The sequence below is a fragment of the Mobula birostris genome, chromosome 11 (assembly GCF_030028105.1).
Source record: "Mobula birostris isolate sMobBir1 chromosome 11, sMobBir1.hap1, whole genome shotgun sequence".
Lineage (NCBI taxonomy): Eukaryota > Metazoa > Chordata > Chondrichthyes > Myliobatiformes > Myliobatidae > Mobula > Mobula birostris.
In genome coordinates, this window is record NC_092380.1 from 115,058,756 (window position 1) to 115,083,422 (window position 24,667).

A 24,667-nucleotide genomic window follows, 5' to 3' on the forward strand; every position below is an offset into this window, starting at 1 on the left:
TGCTACTCTAGTAACTCAGCACCTTGCAAACTCCCCAGCTGCCCACCCTATCAGGCATCTCCTCACCTGTATAGAAGGATCTTGGGGTACCACGTTATCTTCATCAGTCACATCAAAAGAGACACTCATTCATGGAATGTGCAGTATGTGTCAGTCAAGTTGTTATCTAAAACTTTGACAAACTTCTATAGAGTTACAGTGGAGAATATATTGACTGGTTGCATCATGGCCTGCTATTGGAAACACCAATGCCCTTGATGGAAAAGCCTCCAAAACAGTAGAGGATATGCAGTGGAAAAAGTAGATCATCACAGGTAAAGCCCTCGCCACCATTGAACAAATCTACGAGAAGGAAAGCAGCATCCATCATCAGGTACCCCCACCACCCAGGACATGCTCTCTTTTCGCTGTTACCATCACAAAGGAGATACAGGAGCCTCAGGACTTGCACCACCAGGTTCAGGCACAGTTATTACTCCACAACATTCAGGCTCCTGAACCGAAGGGAACAATTTCATTCAACTTCACTCACCTCAAACACTGAACTGTTCCCATTACCATTTTCAAGGACTCTTCATCTCATGTTCTTGACACACTGACTTCGGTTCTTTGCGGAAATGGAACCTGCTCTTGGAGTCTCAAGACTGGCTGCTTTTCGATATGCCAAGGACATGGCGTAGGAGACTAGTGCGCCTTCAGGGTGCCGGATTTTCGTGGCTCTGGAGGCGGGTGTACTCGAGGTTGATGCCACCATCTGGTGTGTCGTGGGAGACGGAAGATTGAAAGCAGTGAGCTGGCTGTGTGCCTAGAGACCCAAGTTCTTCGGGCATAGAGCTCAGAAAAAGCAACGCAACAAACTTTTAACACCATAAATTGACGAGTTGTTTTGTTATGTCTTCCCTCTTGCTGTGAAATGGGGACATCTCTTTTTCCCTTATTAGGGAGAGAGAGCCTGTGGCATGTTGAATTACTGGGTGAATGAGTAGTCTTTGGGGTACTGCAAGCCTGTGTCTTTATTGATGCTTTGCTGCACACGTGAGTGCTCGGTGGGGGGCGCTGATGCTTTTTTTGCTGGTGGGGGAGGGGTTGGGGTCATTGTTTTGCTGCTGCTGCTTATGCGTGGGTGGAGGGAGCTGGGGGGGGCTTTAGGGTTCTAACATTTAACTGTCATTCATTCTTTGGAGGCACTCTTCTGTTTTTGTGGATGTTTGCAAAAGAAAAAGAATTTCAGGGTGTATATTGTATACATTTCTCTAACATTAAATGTACCTATTGAAACCTGTTGCTTATTTTATTATTATTATTATTTTGCTTTGTTTCTTTGTACTTACTGTGAATGCCTGCGTTTATTGTCATGTGCGCAAGTCCATGCATAAAGAAGTACAATATGCAATTTGTGCAGCATCACAGGCTCATCACATTAACAGCAGTATTCACAAGACAAACTTTATACCATTTTTTACACCAAAGAACACAGTTAAAACAAAAACAACCTCTATCTTAGTGCAAAGTGATCAAAATGGTCATGGTGTTGTGGTTGATTTAAGATTATGCCAGCTGGTTGAAGGGAAGCAGTTGTTCTTGTGCCTTGTGGTGTGGGACTTCAGGCTTCTGTGCCTCCTGTGAGATCATAGAGCTATAGAGCAATACAGCAAGGGTACAGCCCCTTCGGCCCAACCACATCATGCTGACCATAGTGCCCACCCAGCTGGGCCTAATTTCCTGTGCTCAGCCCATACACTTATGAGCCCAGCCCTTCCATACCTATTGAAGTGCTTCTTAAATGATTCTATCGTATCTGCCTCAACCACTTCCTCTGGCAGCTCATTCCATATAGTCACCACCCTCTGTGTGGAAAAAGTTGCCCCTGGTCCCTTTTTAAAAATTCCCTAAAGTCCTATGCCAGTGTGAGTCAAACTGGCATAGGACTTGCACTATGAATGGTAAGGCACTGAGTAGTGTAATGGAACAGTGACCAAGGAGTACAAGTATATAGCTCATTGAAAGTCACATCATGGGTAGACAAGGTGGTGAAAAAGGCATTTAGCATGCTGGCCTTCATCAGTCAGGGCATTTAAATTCTGGGGAGTTTAAAGGATTGGCTTTATTTGGAATGGAAAGATGTTTGACCTATGTCTCATGCAATGAACTAGTAAAATATATTTAACTGCAGTACATTTTTCTGTAAAAACTAATAGTTTTTGAGGATATCCTTTCATTGTTTGTTGCAAGTTCATTTCTTGATGAGTTAGCAGCCACACTTTATGTACATTTATATGAGAGGTTCTGCCCTTTGGAAGTGTATAGGTAATGTAAATAATCTGTGTACGGCAGCCATACTTCATGATAAACAGAAGAGATTCTGCAAATGCTTGAAATACATGGAAACACACACAAAATACTGGAGGAACTCAGCAGGTCAGACAGAATCTATGGAAATGAATTAACAGTCAACATCTCAGGCCGAGACACTTCATCAGAGCTGCTGTTTGGTGTACATGCAATAAATAGAGCTAACGTTGGTTATTCTTTTCTCCCAGAGGTTCCCAACCTAGAGTCCGCAGACCTGTCGGTTAATAGTAGGGGTCCATGGCATAAAAAATGGTTGGGAACCCCTGACCTATACCAAGTGTGATTGAAAACAGAGAGCTGATGGTTGCGGCTTGTTTTTGAGGTCATAAGGCTGATGAGTGGTGTTCTACAAGGATTCAGTGTTGGGACCCTTACTGTTCATATTATACATCTGATCTGGAACTGAATGTGGGAAATATGAGCAGTGTTGTTAAAACAAAACTTGATGAGGGTGGTGGGCAGTCTTCAGTTACAAGACCATTGAGAGTGTCCGGTCTGGCTTCATTATTGTGTGGTACCGAAGCTACCAAGTATCAAATTGCAAGGCCCTACAGAAGATGGTAAAAACCACTAGGATCATCACCGACGTATTCCTCCCCCCTTTTTATGACATTTACCAGGAGTTTTGCAGATGAAGGGCCCAAAACATTGATGAGGATCCCTATCACCCATCCCACAATCTCTTTGACGTACTACCGTCAGTAAGGAGATACAGGAGTATCAAGACTAGGACTGCCAGACTGAATAACAGCTTCTTCCCTCAGTCTGTGTGACTAATGAATATCCTGCCACCAAAAAGGTCTAGTCGTTAAGCCAGCAAGCTGTTTACTGTACTGCTTACTGTTTACCTGTGCTGCGCACAGTGCACTTTGAATTGTATGTTATTAACTTATTTACGTTTTTTGCAATGTGTGTGGATGCACTGTCATCCAGAAGAAAGATGTTTCATTTTGTTGTATATATGTACAATCAGATAACCATAAACTTGAACTTGAATTCGAACGTTATTGATGAATTGGTTAATGTGGACTGATAGAATTTAACTTTGGGATGTGAGGTGTTGTACTATGGGAGGCTTAATAAGGCTGGGATGTACACGATGAATGGAAGGGACCAAGGAACATAAAGCGATAGAGGTAGCTTGATAATGAATCTCAGTGTATCTGAAAACAACATTTCAGGTAGTTAAGAAGGCTTACAGGATACTTGCCTCCATCAGCTGGACTGTATAATACAAGACCAGGGAAGGGTGCCACGGTAGCGTAGTGCTTAGCCTGAAGTAATTACAGCTCGGAGTTCTGGAGTTCAGAGTTCAATTCCGACAGCACTTGTACGGAGCCCTGTACCTCCTGCTCCCTGTGAAGTAGGTGGGCTTTTCTCAGGTGATCCGGTTTCCTTTCTCAGTTCCAAGGCTAGGTTAATTGGTCATTGTGAATTGTCCTGTGATTAGGTCAGGGTTAATAGTTTACCAGGGGCCTCTGGGGTGGCGTAGCTCAAAGGGCCAGAAGGGCACACTCCGCACTATATCGCTAAATAAAATAAACTACGACACGGCACAATAAGTTAGTTATATAAATTATTAGTTAGGTCAGAGATGGAGTACTGCATACAGCTTGGTCACCACTCTATAGGAAGGATGTGGTTGCATTGTGGGAGGTGCAGAGGAGATTCACCAGGATGTTGCCTGGGATGGAACATTTTAATTATGGTGAAGTTGGCCTATTTTCCTTGAAGCAGAGAAGATCAAAAGGGGACCTGAATCACATCTACAAATTATGAGAACAAGGATGTTCCTTCAGAATGGAGATGAGAAGAAATTTCTTTAGCTGGAGGATGGTGAATCTGTGCAATTCGTTGCTACGTACAGCTGTGGAGACCAAGTCACTGGGTATATTTAAAGTGGATATTGATAGGTTCTTGATTAGTCAGGGCATGAAAGGATACAGGGAGAGGGCAGGAGAATGGGGTTGAGAGGGATAATAAGTCAGCCATGATGGAATAGTGGAGTAGATTCTGAGCTGAATGGCCTAATTCTGCTCCTATGTCATGGTGAAAAATATTTCCCCCTTCGCAGAGATACTATGACCAGAGGGTAAGGTAAGATCTAGATGTAGAGGATTTGAGAAAGAATTCTTCTTTCAGTGTGGTTGAAATGGGGCATGTATTGCCTCAGGGTGTGCTGGGGGTGATTAGTTGTTCACTGTGCCTTCACCAGAGGTGTTATCTCTCTCTGGACAACCTGTATACCCCAGGGTACTGAGTGTAGGTCTCACACATTTACAGTACATGTTTAATGCTATGGCATAGAAGGGAGCGAGCTAAGGGCTGGGAAATGAGGTGATTGCAGATAAATGTCTTATCATGGCATGGGTATATTGAAAGCAGGTATTATTTACCACTGGCTGGTGTTAGGGAGTATTCTGGAGTTATGTGAAAATAGATATTAATTCAAGCAGGAACCAGTGTTCAATTCTAGTTGTAAATTGCTAGTAAATTAAAGTCAACACTGCTGGAGGTTCTCTTTTGTTTCATCAATGGCCTTCCTTCCGTCATTGCTGAACATTCCTATTTCTGACGTTATGACGTCAGCTATTCCTTGATGTTTGGTTTACTGACTGCACAGTGCTCAATTACGTCGCAGCAAGTGACAGATATCATTTGTGTCTTCAGTAACAAGAGAGATTAACCAACTGCCTTCTAATTCGTTGGGTATGTTTAAAGTGGGGGTTGACAGGTTCTTAATTAGTCAGGGGGTCAAAGGTTACAGGGAGAAGGCAGAATGGGGTTGAGGGGGATAATAAATCAGTCATGATGGAATGGTGGAGCAGTATCGATGGGCTGAGTAGCTGAATTCTAGACCTACGTCTGATGGTCTTGTGATCTAATCTTGACATTCAATGACACTGCCATCACTGTACCCTGACTACAAGCATTCAGAATGTTGAATCACAAATTAACTGAATCATACACCCAGAAATTGCACTCTCTGTTCAAATTTGATGTGAAGCAGCAGCGACAGGAACACTCCAGGCGTTGGGGGTGTGTGACACAGAGGTTGTACCATGCCGAATGAAAACCATTAGTGACAAAGCTCAACATAAAGTGACATAAAAATTAGACAGTCAGTGGAGCTGCCAGTTACCAAGGTAACAAAGCAGTTACATCCCAGATGTTTTTTAAATGATCATGGATTTCATCTTGTATTGTTACTGACTAAATTAAGAAGGGAAAATGTTGGATTTAGTAATGGATAATCTTTCGGGGGAAGCACCAAACTTTAATATTCTGCGTGAATGCCATGGAAAGAGCGTAGAGCACAAAGTTCCTTGGTGTGCACATAACAGGCAATCTAACCTGGACCCATAACACCTCCTCACTAGTCAAGAAGGCATAGTGTGTTTACACTTTCTAAGGAAGTTGAGGTGAGCAAGGCTCCCCTTGCCCCCATTGTAACAACTTCCTACAGGAGCGCCATCAAGAGCGTCCTGTCTGGCTGCATCATTGTGTGGTGTGGAAGCTGCAAGGCAGTGGACCACAGCACCTTATGAGAGGCTCATTGGAGTCTCCCTCTCCACTATTTGTGACACTCAGTTTTTCTCTCATCCACCTAAACTAGGGGCAATTAGTGCAGTCAATGCACCTACCAGCACACATTTGGTATGTGGGATGCAACTAGGGAACCCATGCAGTAACAGGGAGATGGTGCAGACCCATCAGGGTTGGAGCTGTGTGAAGGCAGTGCCACCTGCTGCTCCAAACTACTGAATAATTACAATTATAATTAAAAACCCAGAGGCAGGTCCAGATACTTGGAGGGTAATGGCCCAGATCCTGACCCGGATCTGGGCCGTACCCTCCAAATATCCGGACCTGCCTCTTGGTTTTTTTGCACTACCTTACTTTCCCTTTTCTATTTTCTATTTCTTAAAGGCATCCGTTAGTCTTGCGAGACCATGGATCTGCGGCTGCGGCTGCGGCGGACTCTCCAGGGCGCAGGGCTGGGCAAGGTTGTATGGAAGACCAGCAGTTGCCCATGCTACAAGTCTCTCCTCTCCATGACACCAATGTTGTCCAAGGGAAGGGCATTAGGACCCATACAGCTTGGCACCAGTGTCATCACAGAGCAATGTGTGATTAAGTGCCTTGCTCAAGGACACAACACGTTGCCTTGGCTGGGGCTCGAACTTACGACCTTCAGGTCGCTAGTCCAATGCCTTAACCACTTTTCTATTTATGATTTATAATTTAGATTTTTTAATATTTACTATTGATTTGTACTCCAGGAAGCACAAAGCACAGAATCAAATATTGCTGTATGATTGTACGCTCTAGTATCAATTGTTTGGTGACAATAAAGTATAAAGTATATTTATTATAACCCAGCGTAGCATAGTGGTTAGCGTAACACTTTACAACACCAGCAATCACCAATCAGGATTCAATTCCTGCTGCTCCCTGTAGGTAGTTTGCATGTTCTCCCTGTGCTCACGAGCGTTTCCTCCAGGTACTCTGGTTTCCTCCCACGTTCTAAAGATGTACAGGTTGGGGTTAGTAAGTTGTGGGCATGCTGTGTTGGAGCTGGAAGTGTGTCCATACTTGCGGGCTGTTCCCAGCATATCCCCAGACTGTGTCGGTTGATCACTCCAACAATGCATCTCACTGTATGTTTCGATGTACGTGAGGCAAATATAGCTAAGCATAATATTTCTTTAATTAGAAGTGCCCTTTTCATTGAAACTAATGAGCAAAAGAGCCTCTCCACAAAGGAGTCCTGATGAAGGGTCTCAGCCTGAAATGTTGATTGTTTATTCCTCTCTTTCATAGCTGCCTGACCTTCTGAGTTCTTCCAGCATTTTGTGTCTGTTGCTCTGTGTTTCCAGCATCTGAAGAATCTCCTGTGTTTATGATTTTCCCTTTCACAATTAAGCATGTATCCATCATTTCAGTTTGGTGTACAAAGAAGTAAATGACAAGATGACCTGTTTTGGTTGAAAGATACATACTGGCTTGGGCATAGAGGTCCTAGCTGCTGTCTGGATGGTGCTCTTGGGAGCTTGTATCCCTGCTTCAGAGCATAGGTGGCTGCTGGATTCACTCCTCACCCAGAAGATGGCTGCTCCCGCAGTGCTGTACTGCCTTGCAACAATGGCTTGAACACTTGCCAGTGTAATTCCTAATGGTTAGTATGCGTTAAGAGTGAGGTGTTATGATTGAAGGGAAACATGGAAACTATTTTGGTAAAAGCAGCCCCAAAGAGGAAGGAAGTGTCTGAAGATGTGCAGTGTTCCGAGCACAATGGAAAAGGGAGCCACGGGAAAATCAGAATTAGTTTTATTACCACTAACACATTTTGTGAAGTTTGTTGTGGCAGCGGTACAGTGCAAGACAAATAAAAAGTACTATAAATTACCATGATAAGAAATACGTATATAGAAAGAATAAATAAGTAGTGGAAAAGAGCAAAAATAGTAAGTTCATGGACCATTCATTCAGAAACCTGATGGCTGAGAGGAAGTTGTTCCTAAAATGTTGAGTGTGATTGAGAAGTTGTGAGGCCACAGAAAGAGGAGTATCAGGAGAAAGGTCTTTTCCTCAAAATACCTAAAGACCTAAATGAATCCAGCATGTTGTATAAAAGCAAAGCTTAGTGGCATCCGTTAGTCTTGCGAGACCATGGATCTGCGCCTGGAAAGTCTTGCTTCAGTCTGTGTTAGAGCAGCGTCTGTTGTGGCTGTGGAGGCCCACATGGGAGTGACAGTCTTGGCTGCAGCGACTGCACTTGAAGGCGCTGTCCTCCAGTGTTGCCTTGGTGCTGTTTTTCCAATGAGTGCGCTTTTCTTCAGCAGCAAGCCTCAGCTTCTATTCTCCTCTTTTTAGACCTCTGCGTAGTTCCAGCCTCCAGTGAGAGCGATCGCTTGCGATGTCCTCCCACCTCTTGACGTTCATGTTCAGTGACTTCATGTCTCTCTTGCAGACATCTTTGAAACGAAGATGGGGCCGCCCTTGTGCTCTCTTGCCGGAGGCCAGTTCCCCGTACAGCAGGTCTTTTGAGATCCTCCCATCTGACATGCGGTGTACGTGGCCCAGCCAGTGGAGATGGCATTGTTGGAGCAGGGTGAAGAGGCTGGGTATTTGGGCACGGGCCAGGACCTCATTGTTGGGGACTCGGTCAGTCCACGTGATGTCCAGGATGCATCTCAGGCTGTGAAGGTGGAAGGCGTCGAGACGCCACTCTTGTCTGTAGTAGAGGCTCCAGGTCTCACTGCCATAAAGCAGTGTGCTGAGGACGCAGGCCCTGTAGACTGCAACTTTGGTGTGTGTCGTCAGCTTTCTGTTCTCCCAGACTCTCTTTGTCAACCTGGTGAATGTTGACGCTGTTTGTCCGATGCATCTGTTGATCTCGGGGTCTAGGGAGAGGCTGTCCGTGATGGTGGAGCCAAGGTACGTAAACTCGTGAACTACCTCCAGCTCGTAGTTGTTGATGGTAATAGCAGGGGGGTGCTCAACGCCTTGGCCCAACACATTGGTTTTCTTCAGGCTGATGGTCAAGCTGAAGTCCTGGCAGGCTCTTGAGAAGCTGCCCACGAGGTGTTGCAGTTGCTCTTCAGAGTGTGTTGCCAGTGCCGCGTCGTCTGCAAACACCATGTCCCTGATGAGTACTTCATGAACCTTGGTTTTTGCCCTCAGCCGGGACAGACTGAACAGCCTTCCGTCCGATCTGGTGTGGAGGTAGACACCATCAGTTGATGTTCCAAAGGCGTACTTCAGCATGACTGCGAAGAAGATGCCAAACAGGGTGGGGGCAAGCACACTGCCCTGGTTCACACCGCTGCGGATGTTGAAGGCCTCCGAAGAAGAGCCATCGAACTGAATGACGCCCTTCATGTCTGTGTGGAATGACTGAACTATCCTGAGGAGCCTCAGGGGACAACCAATCCTGGTGAGGATTTTGTACAGGCCGTCTCTCTCACAAGGTGGAAGGCCTTCGTAGGGTCAATGAAAGCAACGTAGAGTGGTTGTCTTTGCTCTCTGCATTTCTCTTGTAGTTGTCGAAGAGAGAAAATCATGTTGATTGTGGAGTGTTCCGACCTGAAACCGCATACCTTTTGGCTATTTTCTGCAGTCTGTTCAGGACCACGCGGGCGAAGACCTTCCCAACGATGCTCAGCAAAGAGATTCCCCTGTAGCTGTTGCAGTCGCTTCTGTCCCCTTTGTTCTTATATATGGTGACAACGTTGCAGTCTCTCATGTCTTGCGGCACTGCTCCCTCTGTCCAGCACTGGCTCAGTAGTTCGTGCAGATGGTTTAGCAGGACGCCCTTTGTGCATTTGATGGTGTCTGGTGGAATGCCATTCAATCCTGGTGCCTTCCCAGTGGGTAGGCTGTCGATGGCTTTACTCAGCTCTTCGACAGTCGGCAATGCATCAAGTTCCTCCATGACAAGCAGGCATTCCATGGCATCTAGCGCGCTGTCCGAGATGCTGTTTCCTCTGGAGAAGAGTTCAGAGTAATGCTCCACCCATCTCTCCATCTGCTTGCCTTTGTCATTGATGGTCTCGCCAAAAGCAAAGCTAAGTTTAGTTTTAATAAGAGGCATGTTTTATGCAACCCATATTATGTTTCTCCATGATAACATCAAAGTTATTTGTTGCTTGTTATAATGTTTGTGCAGACAGTAAGTGCAGAGCTCTTCAATATTGCTCAAAATAAATGAAGTCAGTGGTTTAAAAAAATGACCTGCCTTTGGGAAGCAAGCTTGATGTTATCTAGGAGGGAACCAGGGATAATTCTGGAAACTATAGACTGGTGAGTCTCACATCAGTGGTAGGGAAGTTACTGGAGAGAATTCATGAAGATAGGATTTATGAGCATTTGGAAAACCGTGGCCTAATTAAGAGAGAGCCATCATGGCTTTGTGCAGGGCAAGTCATTTTTAACTAACCTTTTTTTTGGCGTGCGCCTGCGTGTGTGCGAGTCTGTGCGTGTGCGTCTACATGTCGGTGCGTGTGTGTCTGCATGTCCGTGTGTCCGTGCGAGTCTATGCGTGTGCGTCTGCATGTCCGTGTGTGCGTGCGAGTCTGTGCGTGTGTGTCTGCGTGTCCGTGCGAGTCTGTGCGTGTGTGTCTGCATGCCCGTGCATGTGTGCGAGTCTGTGCGTGTGCGTCTGCATGTCCGTGCGTGTGTGTCTGCATGTCCGTGTGTCAGTGCGAGTCTATGCGTGTGCGTCTGCATGTCCGTGTGTGTGTGCGAGTCTGTGCGTGTGTGTCTGCGTGTCCGTGCGTGTGTGCGAGTCTGTGCGTGTGTGTCTGCATGTCCGTGTGTGCGTGCGAGTCTATGCGTGTGCGTCTGCATGTCCGTGTGTGTGTGCGAGTCTGTGCGTGTGTGTCTGCGTGTCCGTGCGTGTGTGCGAGTCTGTGCATGTGCATCTGCATGTCCATGTGTGCATGCGAGTCAGTGTGTGTGTGTCTGCGTGTCTGTGTGTGCATCTGTGATAATGTCTTTTTTTTTCATGGCTTTTAACAAGGCACGCCACTCCTCACACAGACATTTTTGCAGGCTTTTCCCTTTATTTTACGAGGTTGAGTTGCGATCTCGACACTCAACCCGGCACGGATGGAAAACGCACTCGGGAGCGGACCCGACTAGTTTTGAACCCGGGAACCTCCGCTCCCAGGTCTGGCGCCGATGTCGTTGCGCCACCAGCCGGCCCAGTTCTAACTAACCTGATTGAGTGTTTTGATAAGGTGTTGAGAGTGATAGATGAAAGGAGAGCTGCGGATGTTATCTACGTGGGTTTTAGAAAGGCGTTTAACAAGTCCCTCATGGGAGGCTCAACCAGAAAATTAAAATGCATCGGCTTCAGAGAAGAAGTCAGAGAGTGATTGTAGGTAGGTGCCTCTCTGACTGGAGGCCTGTGACTAGTGGAGTGCCATAGGGGTCGGTGCTGGGCCTGTTGTTGTTTAACATCTAAGTCAATGATAATGTGGTAAACTGGATCAGCAAATTTGTGGATGACAGCAGGATTGGGGGTGTAATGGACAGAGAGGAAGGTTATCAAAGCTTTATGTGCGATCTGGATCAGGTGGGAAAATGGGCTGAAAGATGTTTCTATGCTGTGGTGTTCTATGACTCTACGGAATCCGTGGTGAATTGGCCACTCGGATTCAGAATTGGCTTGCCCATGGAAGACAGAGGGTAGTGGTCAAAGGGGCTTATTTTTAGCTGGTGATCTGTAATTAGTGGTGTTCCGCAGAGATCTGTAATGGGACATCTGTTTGTGATGTATGTAAATAACCTGGATGAAAATGTAGGTGGCTGGGTTAGTAAGTCTTTAGATGATATGAAGATTAGTGGTGCTTGCCTTTATTATTTGAGGCATTGAGTTCAAAAGTCAGGAAGTTATGGTGCAACTTTATAAAACTCTAGTTAGGCTGCATCTGGAGTATTTTTTACAGTTCTGGTCACCTGTAATAGGAAGGAGGTCGAGGCTTTGGAGAGGGTGCAGGAGTGGTTTACCAGGATGTTACCTGGATCGGAAGGCATGTGCTTATAATGAGAGGTTGGACAAACATGGATTGCTTTCTCTGGAGTGGTGGAGGCTGAGGGAGATCTGATAGATGTTTTTAAGATTATGAGAGGCATAGATAGAGTATCTTTCTCCAAGGGTTGAAATGTCTAATACCAGAGAGCATGCATTTAAGGTGAGAAGGATTAATTTCAAAGGAGATATGAGGGGCAAGTTTTTTTTTACACAGAGAGTAGTGGGTTCCTGGAATGCACTAGCTGGGGTGGTGGTAGAGACAGATACATTAGAAACTTTTAAAAGATAGAAGAGATTAGTTTAGATAACTATTTGATTACTAATTTAATTGGTTCGGCACAGCATTGTGAGCCAAAGGACCTGTTTCTGTGCTTTACTAATCTATGTTCTATTTTAGAGTGATGAAGTGGAGTTAATGTCATATGGTATATATGATTATCAGGTTCAAACAGGTTTTTTATTAACTGCGTTATCATTTCACAGTTAAACAATTCCACTGTTACGAAAGACCAAACCCTACAACTGAACCAAAAGGGAACTTCTCTTTGGAGTAATTTCTTAATGAATGCTATCACTGTTTATTTAATTGGAAATCAAAACAGGGATCTGGAGTGATTCCATGCTTTCTGGCCTTGATTTCCCATCACAAGCATCTAATCAGGATAGTCTGGGCAACATGCCAGAGAGAGATGAAGCTATTTGTATTCAGAGTTGCTCCTAAGGGCTTCCCTGAGCTGATGTTGTGTAAATGGGCTTTGTATGTTAAGAATTCCAGGCAGGAGTCGATAGTTCAGCCACTTGTGTCTGTACTACCAATCAGTCTTTTAACTTGACCAATCCTGGATCCCTTGATTCCCTTCAGGTCAAAAAACAAATTCTTACCGACCTCTGTCTGCTTCAAGAAGGCAGCATCCATCTTGAAGGACCCTCACCACCCAGGACATGCCCTCTTTTCATTACTACCATCAGGGAGAAGGTACAGGTACTCACCTGAAACACTCACATCCAGGTAATAATTTTGGAACACTTTTCCCCTCTGCCATCAGACTTCTGAATAGTCCGTGAACCTGTAAACACTAGTCCACTATTTTACTCTCTTTTTGGACTATTTATTTAGAAACATAGAAACTTAGAAAAACTCCAGCGCAATACAGGCCCTTTAGCCCATAGTGCTGTGCCGAACATGTACATTTATTTTCATATTTCTTACAATTTCTATTATTTTTTCTGTATTGCACTGTTATCCCCATAATTCTCTCTTTCATTGGAATCACTTGAGTTTGAATGCATTGTGACCAATGTTTCTGCACTTTCAACTGGTTTCATGAAAACTGTTGAGTCCTATGTTTAAGCTGTTGAGTACTGTGTCTAGTTCTGGTCGCCTCACTATAGGGAGGATGTGGAAGCATTGGAAAGGGTTCAGAGGAGATTTACCAGGATGCTGCCTGGTTTAGAGAGGATGGATTATGATCAGAGATTAAGGGAGCTAGGGCTTTACTCTTTGGAGAGAAGGAGGATGAGAGGAGACATGATAGAGGTATACAAGATATTAAAAGGAATAGATAGAGTGGATAGCCAGCGCTTCTTCCCCAGGGCACCACTGCTCAATACAAGAGGACATGGCTTTAAGGTAAGGGGTGGGAAGTTCAAGGGGGATATTAGAGGAAGGTTTTTTACTCAGAGAGTGGTTGGTGCGTGGAATGCACTGCCTGAGTCAGTGGTGGAGGCAGATACACTAGTGAAGTTTAAGAGACTACTAGACAGGTATATGGAGGAATTTAAGGTGGGGGGGGGGTTATATGGGAGGCAGGGTTTAAGGGTCGGTACAACATTGTGGGCTGAAGGGCCTGTACTGTGCTCTACTATTCTATGTTTTATGTTAAATCAAGAAAGTTAATGACATTTATTGCAAGTCATTCTAATGGTATTGCTTAATTCAAAAATGAGATTGATGACCTTCTGATGATTTAATTACGTAAATAAAAGGGGGCATTAAAGTTTACTGTGATGATCGAAAAGATAACCAGGGTTGACACTGGAGTGGTGGTGTGCTGGTGAAAATCAGCAGGCAGTTATGATCAGTCCAATTCCACCCCCCCCACCCTTTTCTGTTTTTCCCCCGAAAGAACTATTTAATTAGTTTACATTTTATTGTCTGATTTGGTCATGAAAAATGTTAGATAGAACCATAAACTTAACAAGCAGGATGTGGGAGGGTCATTTTACACTTCAAGGATCTAGTTATTACTGGTATGGCTGAGTTACATTGTACATCAATATTTATTACTTATTTATAATTATTATATTGTTTATTTTTGTATTTTCAGTTTGTTGCTCTGAATACATTTGTTGTCTATCTTGTGTGCTTATTTTGTTAATTCTATAGTGTTTCTTTGTATTTACTGTGAATGCCTGTAGGAAAATGAATCTCAGGGTTGTATATGGTGACATATATGTACTTTGATAATAACATTGACTTTGAACTTTGACCATCCCTCAATGCTGTTGAGAAGATGGGTGTGAGCCACCTTCCTGAATTGTTGCGGGGCATTGGTCATTCCTATCGTGCAGATAAAGGAGCGTGAGTCGGCCATCCGGCCCATCGAGCCTGCCTCGCCATTCAATAAGGTCATGGCTGATCTGTCTGTAAACTCAGCTCCATCTGCCTGCCTTTTCCCCATAACCCTTAATTCCCCTACAATGTATGATGCAACACAGAGCGTCATAGGAGGTCATTCCTGCCTGTGGCCATCAAACTTTACAACTCCTCCCTTGGAGGGTCAGACACCCTGAGCCAATATGCTGGTCCTGGACTTATTTCATAATTTACCGGGTCGAGACAACAGAGACTTTTGGAGGAGAGGAGTTCAGTGGGTAATACCGTTCCGGCTGACCGGAAGTGCACTGAGAGCGGTAAGCGTAAAGGAGTTGCGTGCTTACTGATCTGGTTAACAATGGATGGTGCAGTCTGGGGTATATTACTATCGAGGAACGTGTTTGCAGACTGGATATTGAACTTTTTACTGTTGGACTTTGGGCACATTCCACCGTGATACAACACTTGGCGGCACTGGACGTCGTTCTTGCCTGTGGCCATCGAACGTGCATCTCCTCCTGTGGAGGATCAGACACCCTGAGCCAATAGTCTGGTCCTGGACTTATTTTCCATCTGGCATAGTTTGTATTTTGTTGTTTGATTGTTGGGGTTTTTTGTATTGCTATATTTACGCTCTATTCTTGGTTGGTGCGGCTGTAACGAAACCAAATTTCCCTCGGGATTAATAAAGTGTATCTATCTATCTACTATTTAACTATTTATGGTTTTATTATTATTTATTATTTATGCTGCAACTGTAATGAAAACCATTTTCCCCTGGGATCAATAAAGTATGACTATGACTAAAGACCTATCTAACTGTATCTTAAATATATTTAGTGAAGAAGCCTCAGCTGCTTCCCTGGGCAGAGAATTCCACAGATTCACCACTCTCTGGTAAAAACAGTTTCTCCTCATCTCTGACCTAAATCTTCTCCCCTGAATCTTGAGGCAATGTCCCCTCGTTCTAGTCTCACCTACCAATGGAAACAACTTTCCTACTTTTATCTTATCTATCCCTTTCAGAATTTTGTCTGTTTCTATAAGATCCTCTCTCATTTTTCTGAACTCCAGAGAGTATAGTCCCAGGCGACTCAATCCCTCCTCATAGGTTAACCCCTTCATCCCTGGAATCAACCTGGTGAACCTCCTCTGCACTGTCTCCAAAGCCAGTATATCCTTCCTCAAGTATGGAGACCAGAACTGCACACAGTACTCCAGGTGCAGCCTCACCAGTACCCCGTATAGTTGCAGCATGACCTCCCTGCTCTTGGATTCAGTCCCTCTAGCAATGAAGGCCAACATTCCGTTTGCCTTCTTAATAACTTGTTGTACCTGCAAGCCAACTTTTTACAATTCATGTACAAGCACTCCCAAGTCCCTCTGCACAACAACATGCTGCAAACTTTCACCATTTAAATAATAATCTAGATGTCGCAAAAAAAAAGGAGCTCATTGTGGATTACAGGAGGAATGGAGACGGGTTGACCCCTATTGACAGCAATGGATCTGGGGTGAGAGGGTAAACAGCTTTAAGTTCCTCAGGATGCACATCACCGAGGATCTCACGTGGTCTGTACACACCAGCTGTGTGATGAAAAAAGCACAACAGCACCTCTTTCACCTCAGACGGTTAAGGAAGTTTGGTATGGGCCCTCAAATCCTAAGAGCTTTCTACAGGGGCACAACTGAGAGCATCCTGACTGGCTGCATCACTGCCTGGTATGGGAAATGTACTTCCTTCAATCACAGGACTCTGCAGAGAGTGGTGTGGACAGCCCAGCACATCTGTAGTTGTGAACTTCCCATGATTCAGGACATTTACAAAGACAGGTATGTAAAAAGGACCCATAGGATCTTTGGGGACCCGAGTCACCCCAACCACAATCTATTCCAGCTGCTACCATCTGGGAAATGGTACCGCAGCATTAAAGGTAGGACCAACAGGCTCTGACACAGCTTCTTCCAGCAGGCCATCAGACTGATTAACTCACGTTGATTTGAGTGTATTCCATGTTACATTGACTGTTCTATTTATTATAAATTATTATAAATTACTGATTGCACATTGCACATTTAGACAGAGACGTAACATAAAGATTTTTACTCCTCATGTATGTGAAGGATGTAAGAAATAAAGTCAATTCAATTCAATACTGGCAGACCGGGGGATTGTACACTGTCACAGTCTGTAATCTCATAATCTGGTACACCCCTCACTGTTAGTGACAGACTGGGAATTGTACACTGTCACAGTCTGTAATCTCATAGCCTGGTACAGTACACCCCTCACTGTTACTGACAGACTAGGAATTGTACACTGTCACAGTCTGTAATCTCATAGCCTGGTACAGTACACCCCTCACTGTTACTGACAGACTGGGAGTTGTACACTGTCACAGTCTGTAATCTCATAGTCTGGTACACCCCTCACTGTTACTGACAGACTGAGAATTGTACATGTCACAGTCTGTAATCTCATAGTCTGGTACACCCCTCACTGTTACTGACAGACTGGGAGTTGTACACTGTCACAGTCTGTAATCTCATAGTCTGGTACACCCCTCACTGTTACTGACAGACTGAGAATTGTACATGTCACAGTCTGTAATCTCATAGCCTGGTACAGTACACCCCTCACTGTTACTGACAGACTGAGATTACAGACTGACGGTGTACAATTCCCAGTCTGTCAGTAACAGTGAGGGGTGTACCAGACTATGAGATTACAGACTGTGACAGTGTACACTTCCCCAGTCTGTCAGTAACAGTGAGGGGTGTACCAGGCTATGAGATTACAGACTGTGACAGTGTACAATTCCCAGTCTGTCACTAACAGTGAGGGGTGTACCAGACTGAGATTACAGGACTGTTACTTTGTCACCTCTTCTTCTGTCAGTAGCGAATTAAGAGATGGACCAAAATGAGGTTTTTTTCTGTTACTTATGTCCCCATTTCACAAGGGAAGATGTTGCCTGTAAGACCTCCAACCAACCTTGTTTGGCTTAATACATCATCTAAAGGGGTTCCCTCCAATCGTTTTGTACGATGGGTTATGAGGGTAGAAATGTGGAGCTGAAACTGAACCCATGTTGTGGGTCTGTAGAATTTGTAGTCTGTGAAGCCATTCTCTAACCATACAGGTCTCTAATGTACAGATGTATATGTTGTTTCCTGCGCAAATCAAATGTGGACATTCACCCATTCAATGACATAATGCAACCTGTGTATCTTTCTACAGTTAGTTAATGATCTTGATGTCTTTTTGGCTGATTTTATGTACTCTGTGGCCACTTTATCAGGTTCACCTGTACACCTCGTTATTACAAATATCTAGTCAGCAGCACGATAAAGGCACGTAGACATGTTCAAGCTGTTTAGCTGTTGTTCAGACCATCAAGGTTATAGGTAGGCACATGGATTACGATCTAAGTGACCTTGACCTTGGAATGATTGTTGATGCCAGACAGGGTGGGTTGAGTATCTCAGAAACTCCTGATCCCCTGGAATTTTCACGCACAGCAGTTTCAGAGTTTACAGAGGATGATGTGGAAAAGCGAAAAAAAACATCCAGCGAGCAGCAGTTCTGTGGGTGAAAACACCTTGTTAATGAGAGAGGTCAGAGGAGAATGGCCAGACTGGTTCAAGCTGACAGGAAGGTGACACATGTTACAACAGTGGTATGCAGAAGACCATCTCTGAACAGCCAACACATCGAACCTTGAAGTGGCTGGGCTACAGCAGCAAAAGAACACACCTGTACCTAATAAACATAGAAATTTACAGCACATTACAGGCCCTTCAGCCAACAATGTTTTGCTGACCATGGAACCTACTCTAGAAACCACCTAGAATTTCCCTCGCGCATAGCCCTCTATTTTTCTAAACTCCATGTACCTATCTAAGAGACTCTTAAAAGACCCTATTGTATCTGCTCCTACCACTGCCACTGGCAGTGCATTCCACGCACCCACCACTCTCTGTGTATAAAACCTACCCCTGACATCCCCTTGGCAACTATTTTTCCAAGCACCTTAAAACTATGCCCCCTCTTGTTAGCTTTTTCAGCGCTGGGAAAAAGCCTCTGACTATCCACACAATCAATACCCCTCATCATCTTATACATCTCTATCAGGTCACCTCTCATCCTCTGTCACTCCAAGGAGTAAAGGCCAAGTTCACTCAACCTATTCTCATAAGAGATGCCCTGCAATCCAGGCAACATCCTTGTAAATCTCTTCTGCACTGTAGTATCCACATCCTTCCTGCAGTGAGGTGACCAGAACTGAACACAGTACTCCCAAGTGGGGTCTGACCAAGGTCTTAGATAGCTAAAGTGGCCACTTGAGTGTTTATTTATTTACATTCAGTATGGATTAAAATGTATGCTGTATAACTGGTTTGAATTTTGGTTGAATTTTGTGCTACCTATAAAATGAATGAGTTTCCTATCTCTCTGTTCCTTTCACTGTTTTATCATTATTACAACTATGACTGACCCACTGGTTGCACACCTGTGTTTATTTACCTTACAGCAAGCCCTGACTGCAACTGAAGACCTGCAACTGGTGAAATTTCTGGAGATGTGCGTGAACACACAGGGTAGCAGTCTCGGAAACTTTGGTGAGGAAGCTGTCTATAGTGAGGCAGCATTTACTTACAGCTCTTTATTTAAAGTATCTTCCACGATGATATCTTGTTTTCACTGTACTTTGTATAACTTGGTTTTGATATCTTAAATTAAAGGCCTTCAAAGGTGAATACACATTGTTCTGTGAAATTGATTTCATTTCATTTGGGGCACAGGGTAGTGTAGCAGACAGTGTAATGCTAATACAGCACCAGTGAACTGGGTTCAAGTCTGCCACTGTTTGTAAGGAGTATGTACGTTCTCTCCATTTCCACATACTTTTCCTCAGGGTGCTCTGGTTTCCACCCCCCTTCCAAACACTTACAGGTTTGTATTAATTGGTTACATGGGTGTAATTGGCCGCTGCAGGCTCATTGGGCGAGAAGGGCCTGTTTCTGTATTGTATCTCTAAATATGAAATTCAACATTACATCTAAAAATTGTGATGACATTGCGCTCAATAGGTTCACCTGTCCATTTTGCTCCATACCTGAGCACTTCTCACTCCTTAACATTTTCCGTTCTTCTTTATTTCTGTTTCCCTTTTGCCTGTTGTCTCTATTGCTTTTGCCTTCTTAATATTTTGTATCCCCTTTCAGGGCACTTCACTGATTTTTCTCTGTCTTGTTCTGGCTGCTGCTTTTTTGCATCCTTTCCAAATGCCATCCATCTGTAAGAATTTTCCACTCTCAGGCATTAACTGCCTTGCCCCTGACCTGCTAACACTTTTATTTCAGTGTTCTGCTCTGAATTTTTTTTTAATAAAAGGAAAACTAACAAACAGAAGATTGCCATAAGACATAGGAGCAGAAGTCAACCTCTCGGCCCATGAAATCTGCTCCACCATTCCACCATGGCTGATTTACTATCCATCTCAGCCCCATTCTCCTCCTTTCTCCCTATCAACCTCCCTTTAAATGTTTTCAACTTGAGATGTACAGCCTTCTATAGCAATGATTTCCACAGATTCACCACTCTCTGGATAAAGAAATTCCCCCTCATCTCCGTTCTAAATAGATGCCCCACTATTCTGAGGCTGTGCCCTCTGGTCCTAGACTCCCCCATTATAGGAAGCGTCCTCTCCACATCCCCTCTATTTGAGCCTTTCAGTATCCAATAGTTTTCAGTGAGATACTCCCCCCACCCATTCTTCTGATCTCCAATGAGTACAGGCCCAGAGCTAACAAACACTCCTCATATGTTAATCCTTTCATTCCGGGAATGACTCCCATGAACCTCCTCTGGACCCTCTCCAATGCTGGCACATCTTCTCTTAGATAAGGTGCCCAAAGCAGCTCCAGTAAAGTGATTAGTTGTAATCCTGGGTTCCATTCTGTCCCTGCTATTTGCTACCCCACACTGTTGTCCAGCCTTTGCATTTCAAGGACCCGAGAGCTGTTCCAGCCTTCCAGTAGAAAGGCAAAAGTACTCAGCACTGCAGCAGTTTGACTGATGTGATTGAGTGGCAATTCTTTTGACCCAAGCCTGCCTGTGTGGTCCCGGACCCCAGTGTTTAATCAGTAACTAAACTGCTAGGTATTCTCTGCTCTACTTCAGAATAGGCAGCACAGTAGTGTAGTGATTAGTGTACAGTAATGCTTTCCAGTGCCAGCAGCTGGAGTTCATATTGCTGTATGTGAGGAGTTTGTACATTCTCCCCGCGTCCGCATGCGTTTCCTCCCTCATTCCAAAGACATACGGTGAGTAGGTTAATTGATCACATGGGTGTAATTGGGCATCACAGCCTCACTGGGCCAGACGAGCCTGTGACCATGCTGTATCTCTAAATAAGCGCCAGGTATACTTCTCAAATTTCAAGAAGCTGCAGAATTTGTTTAGGTATCCACAGTTATTTGCTCTGTATTTTTATTTGGTGATTTGTTTATGTTCCTGAATTTTTCTTTAAATAGTTGTTGCTTCACTGTTTTAGATTCAGATTTATTTATTGCAGGTACATCAAAACATACAGTGAAATGCATTGTTTGCAACACAACCTAAGGATGTGCTGGGGGCAGCCCGCAAGTGTTCCCACACAATCTCACATCAAGATAGCGTGCCAGCAATGCTTAGCAGAATAACACAGAATATACCCAGCAATGAAGCAACAACAGTGAAACAAACTCTGATTTTCTCACCTTCCCTCCAACTCGCCCATCCACATACATACGTAGTCCTCTAACACTGGGACAGACAGGCCTTTCTCGGCCTTTAGCAGTCTCATGAATTCACAGGCACCAGGCCCCGACTTCCCCAGTGGACTCACTGAGATTCGCAAACCACGGCCATTGGCTCTAAATTTCTTGATCCCCAACTGACCTTCGGGCTTCGATCTGGATCTCCGATTGACCTTTGGGCCTTGATCAGCCTTCAAGCTTCAATCCGGATCCCTGATCAGCCTCCAGGCACCGATCCAGACCCCTGATCGATCTTTAGTATTGACCTAGGACTTGCAGATGATGAAATTTGTTATTTTGTGGCAGCTGTACTGTGCAAGACATAAAAGGTACTATAAATTACAATAAGAAATGTATGTAGAAAAAATTAAATTAAATTAGCAGTGCAAAGAGATAAACATTGTGAGATAGTTTTCATGGATTGGTTAAGTTGTGACTGCGTGGGTTTCGTCCGATGCTCCAGTTTCCTCCCGCAGTCCAAAGACGTGTAGGTTGGGAGCATAATTGGTCATTGTAAATTATTCAGTGATTAGGCTCGGGCTAAACTGGGGGGTTGCTGGGCAGCACGGCTTGTAGGATCAGAAGGGCCTGTTCTGCATTGTAACTCAATAAATAATAAAATAAATAAACTTCATTTCCTCTACAATCTCACTTATTGCTAGTGTTTCCTGAACACTGAACGATCCTGAACATGGCTCTTTAAATGAGGAAGGGAGGAAAGGTGTGTCCCTGACAAAAAAAAAAGTGTCTTGCTCAAATCATTGATTGTTCATTCCCCTCCATAGATGTCAGACATTGCCTGACCTGCTGAGTTCCTCCATCATTTTGTGTGTGTGTGTGTGTGTGTGTTGCTTGATTGTATTGGATCTCATGTCTGGCGTGTTCTGGTGTCTTAAACTAATTCACTGTAGCAATGTTCAAAACCTGAATCTTCCTGCCTATGAAGGGAAGAGCCTGGCAATCTTGTTTTTTGCAGTTTTAGGTGATAAATCAAAAGGGTAACCATCTTATCTGCCGTTTATTTCAGAAACAGAATGACACTAACAGAGACAGCCAGCCTTTCAGAATCAGAATTGGGTTTAATTTCATTGGCATAGGTCATGAAGTTTGTCGTTTTGTAGCAGCCGTACATTCCAATACTCATGTCCTCCACTGGTCAGTGTTGACCATGGATGTTACGTCCCAACTGTCTACGAGATATGCAGACCAACATGTAAGCCAGGGCAGTACGATATGGAGAGCAAGTTGTTGCTCATGTAGCAGGCTCCCCCTCTCCATGCAGCTGATGAAACATAGAAACATAGAAACCCTACAGCACAATACAGGCCCTTCGGCCCACAAAGCTGTGCCGAACATGTCCCTACCTTAGAACTACCTACGCTTTACCCATAGCCCTCTATTTCTTCTAAGCTCCATATAGCCATCCAGGAGTCTCTTAAAAGACCCTATCGTTTCCGCCTCCAGCACCGTCACTGCCGCTGGCAGCCCATTCCGCGCACTCACCACTCTCTGCATAAAAAACTTACCCCTGACATCTCCTCTGTACCCACTTCCAAGCTCCTTAAAACTATACCCTCTCGTGCTAGGCATTTCAGCCCTGGGGAAAAGCCTCTGACTATCCACACGATCAATGCCTCTCATCATCTTATACACTTTTTAAATTCTTTATTCTAAAGGTTTTTTTTCTTTTTTGAGTCCAAAGGAACAGCAGAATCCAATACACTTAGGCACCAGCGGCCTCGCAGAAATCATCAGTCTGCAATGAACTCAGTGTAGGACTGCTTTAGGGATGTCAGCTCCAGATTTTCCCTCGGGGTTGATTCCCGAAGCTTTCCCCACGGGTGGGTGTAGCTGCAAGGCAGTGGAGGTTTGAAATCAGAGTTTTCCTTCTCCTAGAAGAGCTGCTGACCTCGGCTGATGAGCCCCATCCACCCAGCACGATTGGTTTTAAGGTGGCAGTAACTTGGCTTTGCCCCTTCTCCTGTCTGTAGAAATGGTTCTGCAGGGCTTAGTAGCTAAGCCGCACATGAAGGCCAGAATCTGGGCAGAGGTCAGAGGCTGTTTAAGACACATGCCATTGAGAGATTTAAGTCTGCTCCGCCATTCAATCATGGCTGATCCTTTTTTTTCCTCCTCCTCAACCTCAGTTCCTGGCCTTCTTCCCCTAAACTTTTGATGCCATGTCCAATCAAGAATCTATTAATCTCTGTCTTAAATACACCCAATGACCTGGACTCCACAGCTGCATGTGGCAACAAATTCCACAAATTCACCACCCTTTGGCTAAAGAAATTTCTTTGCATCTCTATTTTGAATGGATGCACCTCTATTCTGAGGCTGTGCCCCCTTGTCCTAGACTTTCCCATCATGGGAAACATCCTTTCCACATCTATTCTGTCTCGGCCTTTCAACATTCAAAAGGTTTCAATGAGATCCCCCTTCATTCTGAATTCCAGCGAGTACAGACCCAGAGCCATCAAACGTTTCTCGTATAATAACCCTTTCATTCCTAGAATCATCCGTGTGAACCTCCTCTGGACTCTCTCCAATGCCAGCACATCTTTTCTAAGATGAGGAGCCCAACTGTTCACAATACTCAAGGTGAAGCCTCACCCGTACCTTATAAAGCCTCAGCATCACATCTCTGCTCTTGTATTCTAGACCTTTTGAAATGAATGCTAACATGACATTTGCCTTCCTTACCACCGACTCAATCTGCAAGTAACCTTCAGGGTGTTCTGCACAAGGACTCTGATGTCAGTCTACATCTCAGATTCCTGGATTTTCTCCCTGTTTAGAAAATAGTTTGCACATTTATTTTTACTACCAAAGTGCATGACCATGCATTTGCCAACATTGTATTTCATTTGCCACTTTCTTGCCCATTCTCCTAATCTGTCTAAGTCCTTCTGCATCCTATCTGTTTCCTCAACACTACCTGCCCCTCCACCAATCTTCATATCATCTGCAAACCTGGCAACAAAGCCATCTATTCCATCATCTAAATCATTGACATACAGCATAAAAAGAAGTGGCCCCAACACCAACCCCTGATGAACACCACTAGTCACTGGCAGCCAACCAGAAAAGGATCCTTTTATCTCCACTCGCTGCTTCCTACCAATCAGCCAATGCTCTAACCATGCCAGTAAATTTCCTATAATACTATGGGCTCTTAACTTGGTAAGCAGCCTCATGTGTGGCACCTTGTCAAAGGCCTTCTGGAAGTCCAAATATACAACATCCACTACATCCCCTTTATCTATCCTACATGTAATATCCTCAAAGAACTCCAACAGGTTCATCAGGCAGGATTTTCCCTGAAGGAAACCATGCTGACTTTGTACTATCTTGTCCTGTGTCACCAAGTACTC

At 44.4% G+C, this 24,667-nt stretch overlaps 1 protein-coding gene across 6 annotated transcripts in view; it reads left to right on the forward strand.

Annotated features, from left to right (window-relative positions):
* lrrc56 (leucine rich repeat containing 56) overlaps positions 1 to 24,667 on the forward strand; it is a 243,125-nt gene that overhangs the window by 31,462 nt on the left and 186,996 nt on the right. For all 6 annotated transcript variants that reach the window (XM_072273220.1, XM_072273218.1, XM_072273219.1 and 3 more), the window contains one exon: positions 19,025 to 19,112. In XM_072273220.1, coding sequence (XP_072129321.1) covers positions 19,025 to 19,112 — 88 coding nt within the window. The remainder of the gene's footprint in view (positions 1 to 19,024; positions 19,113 to 24,667) is intronic.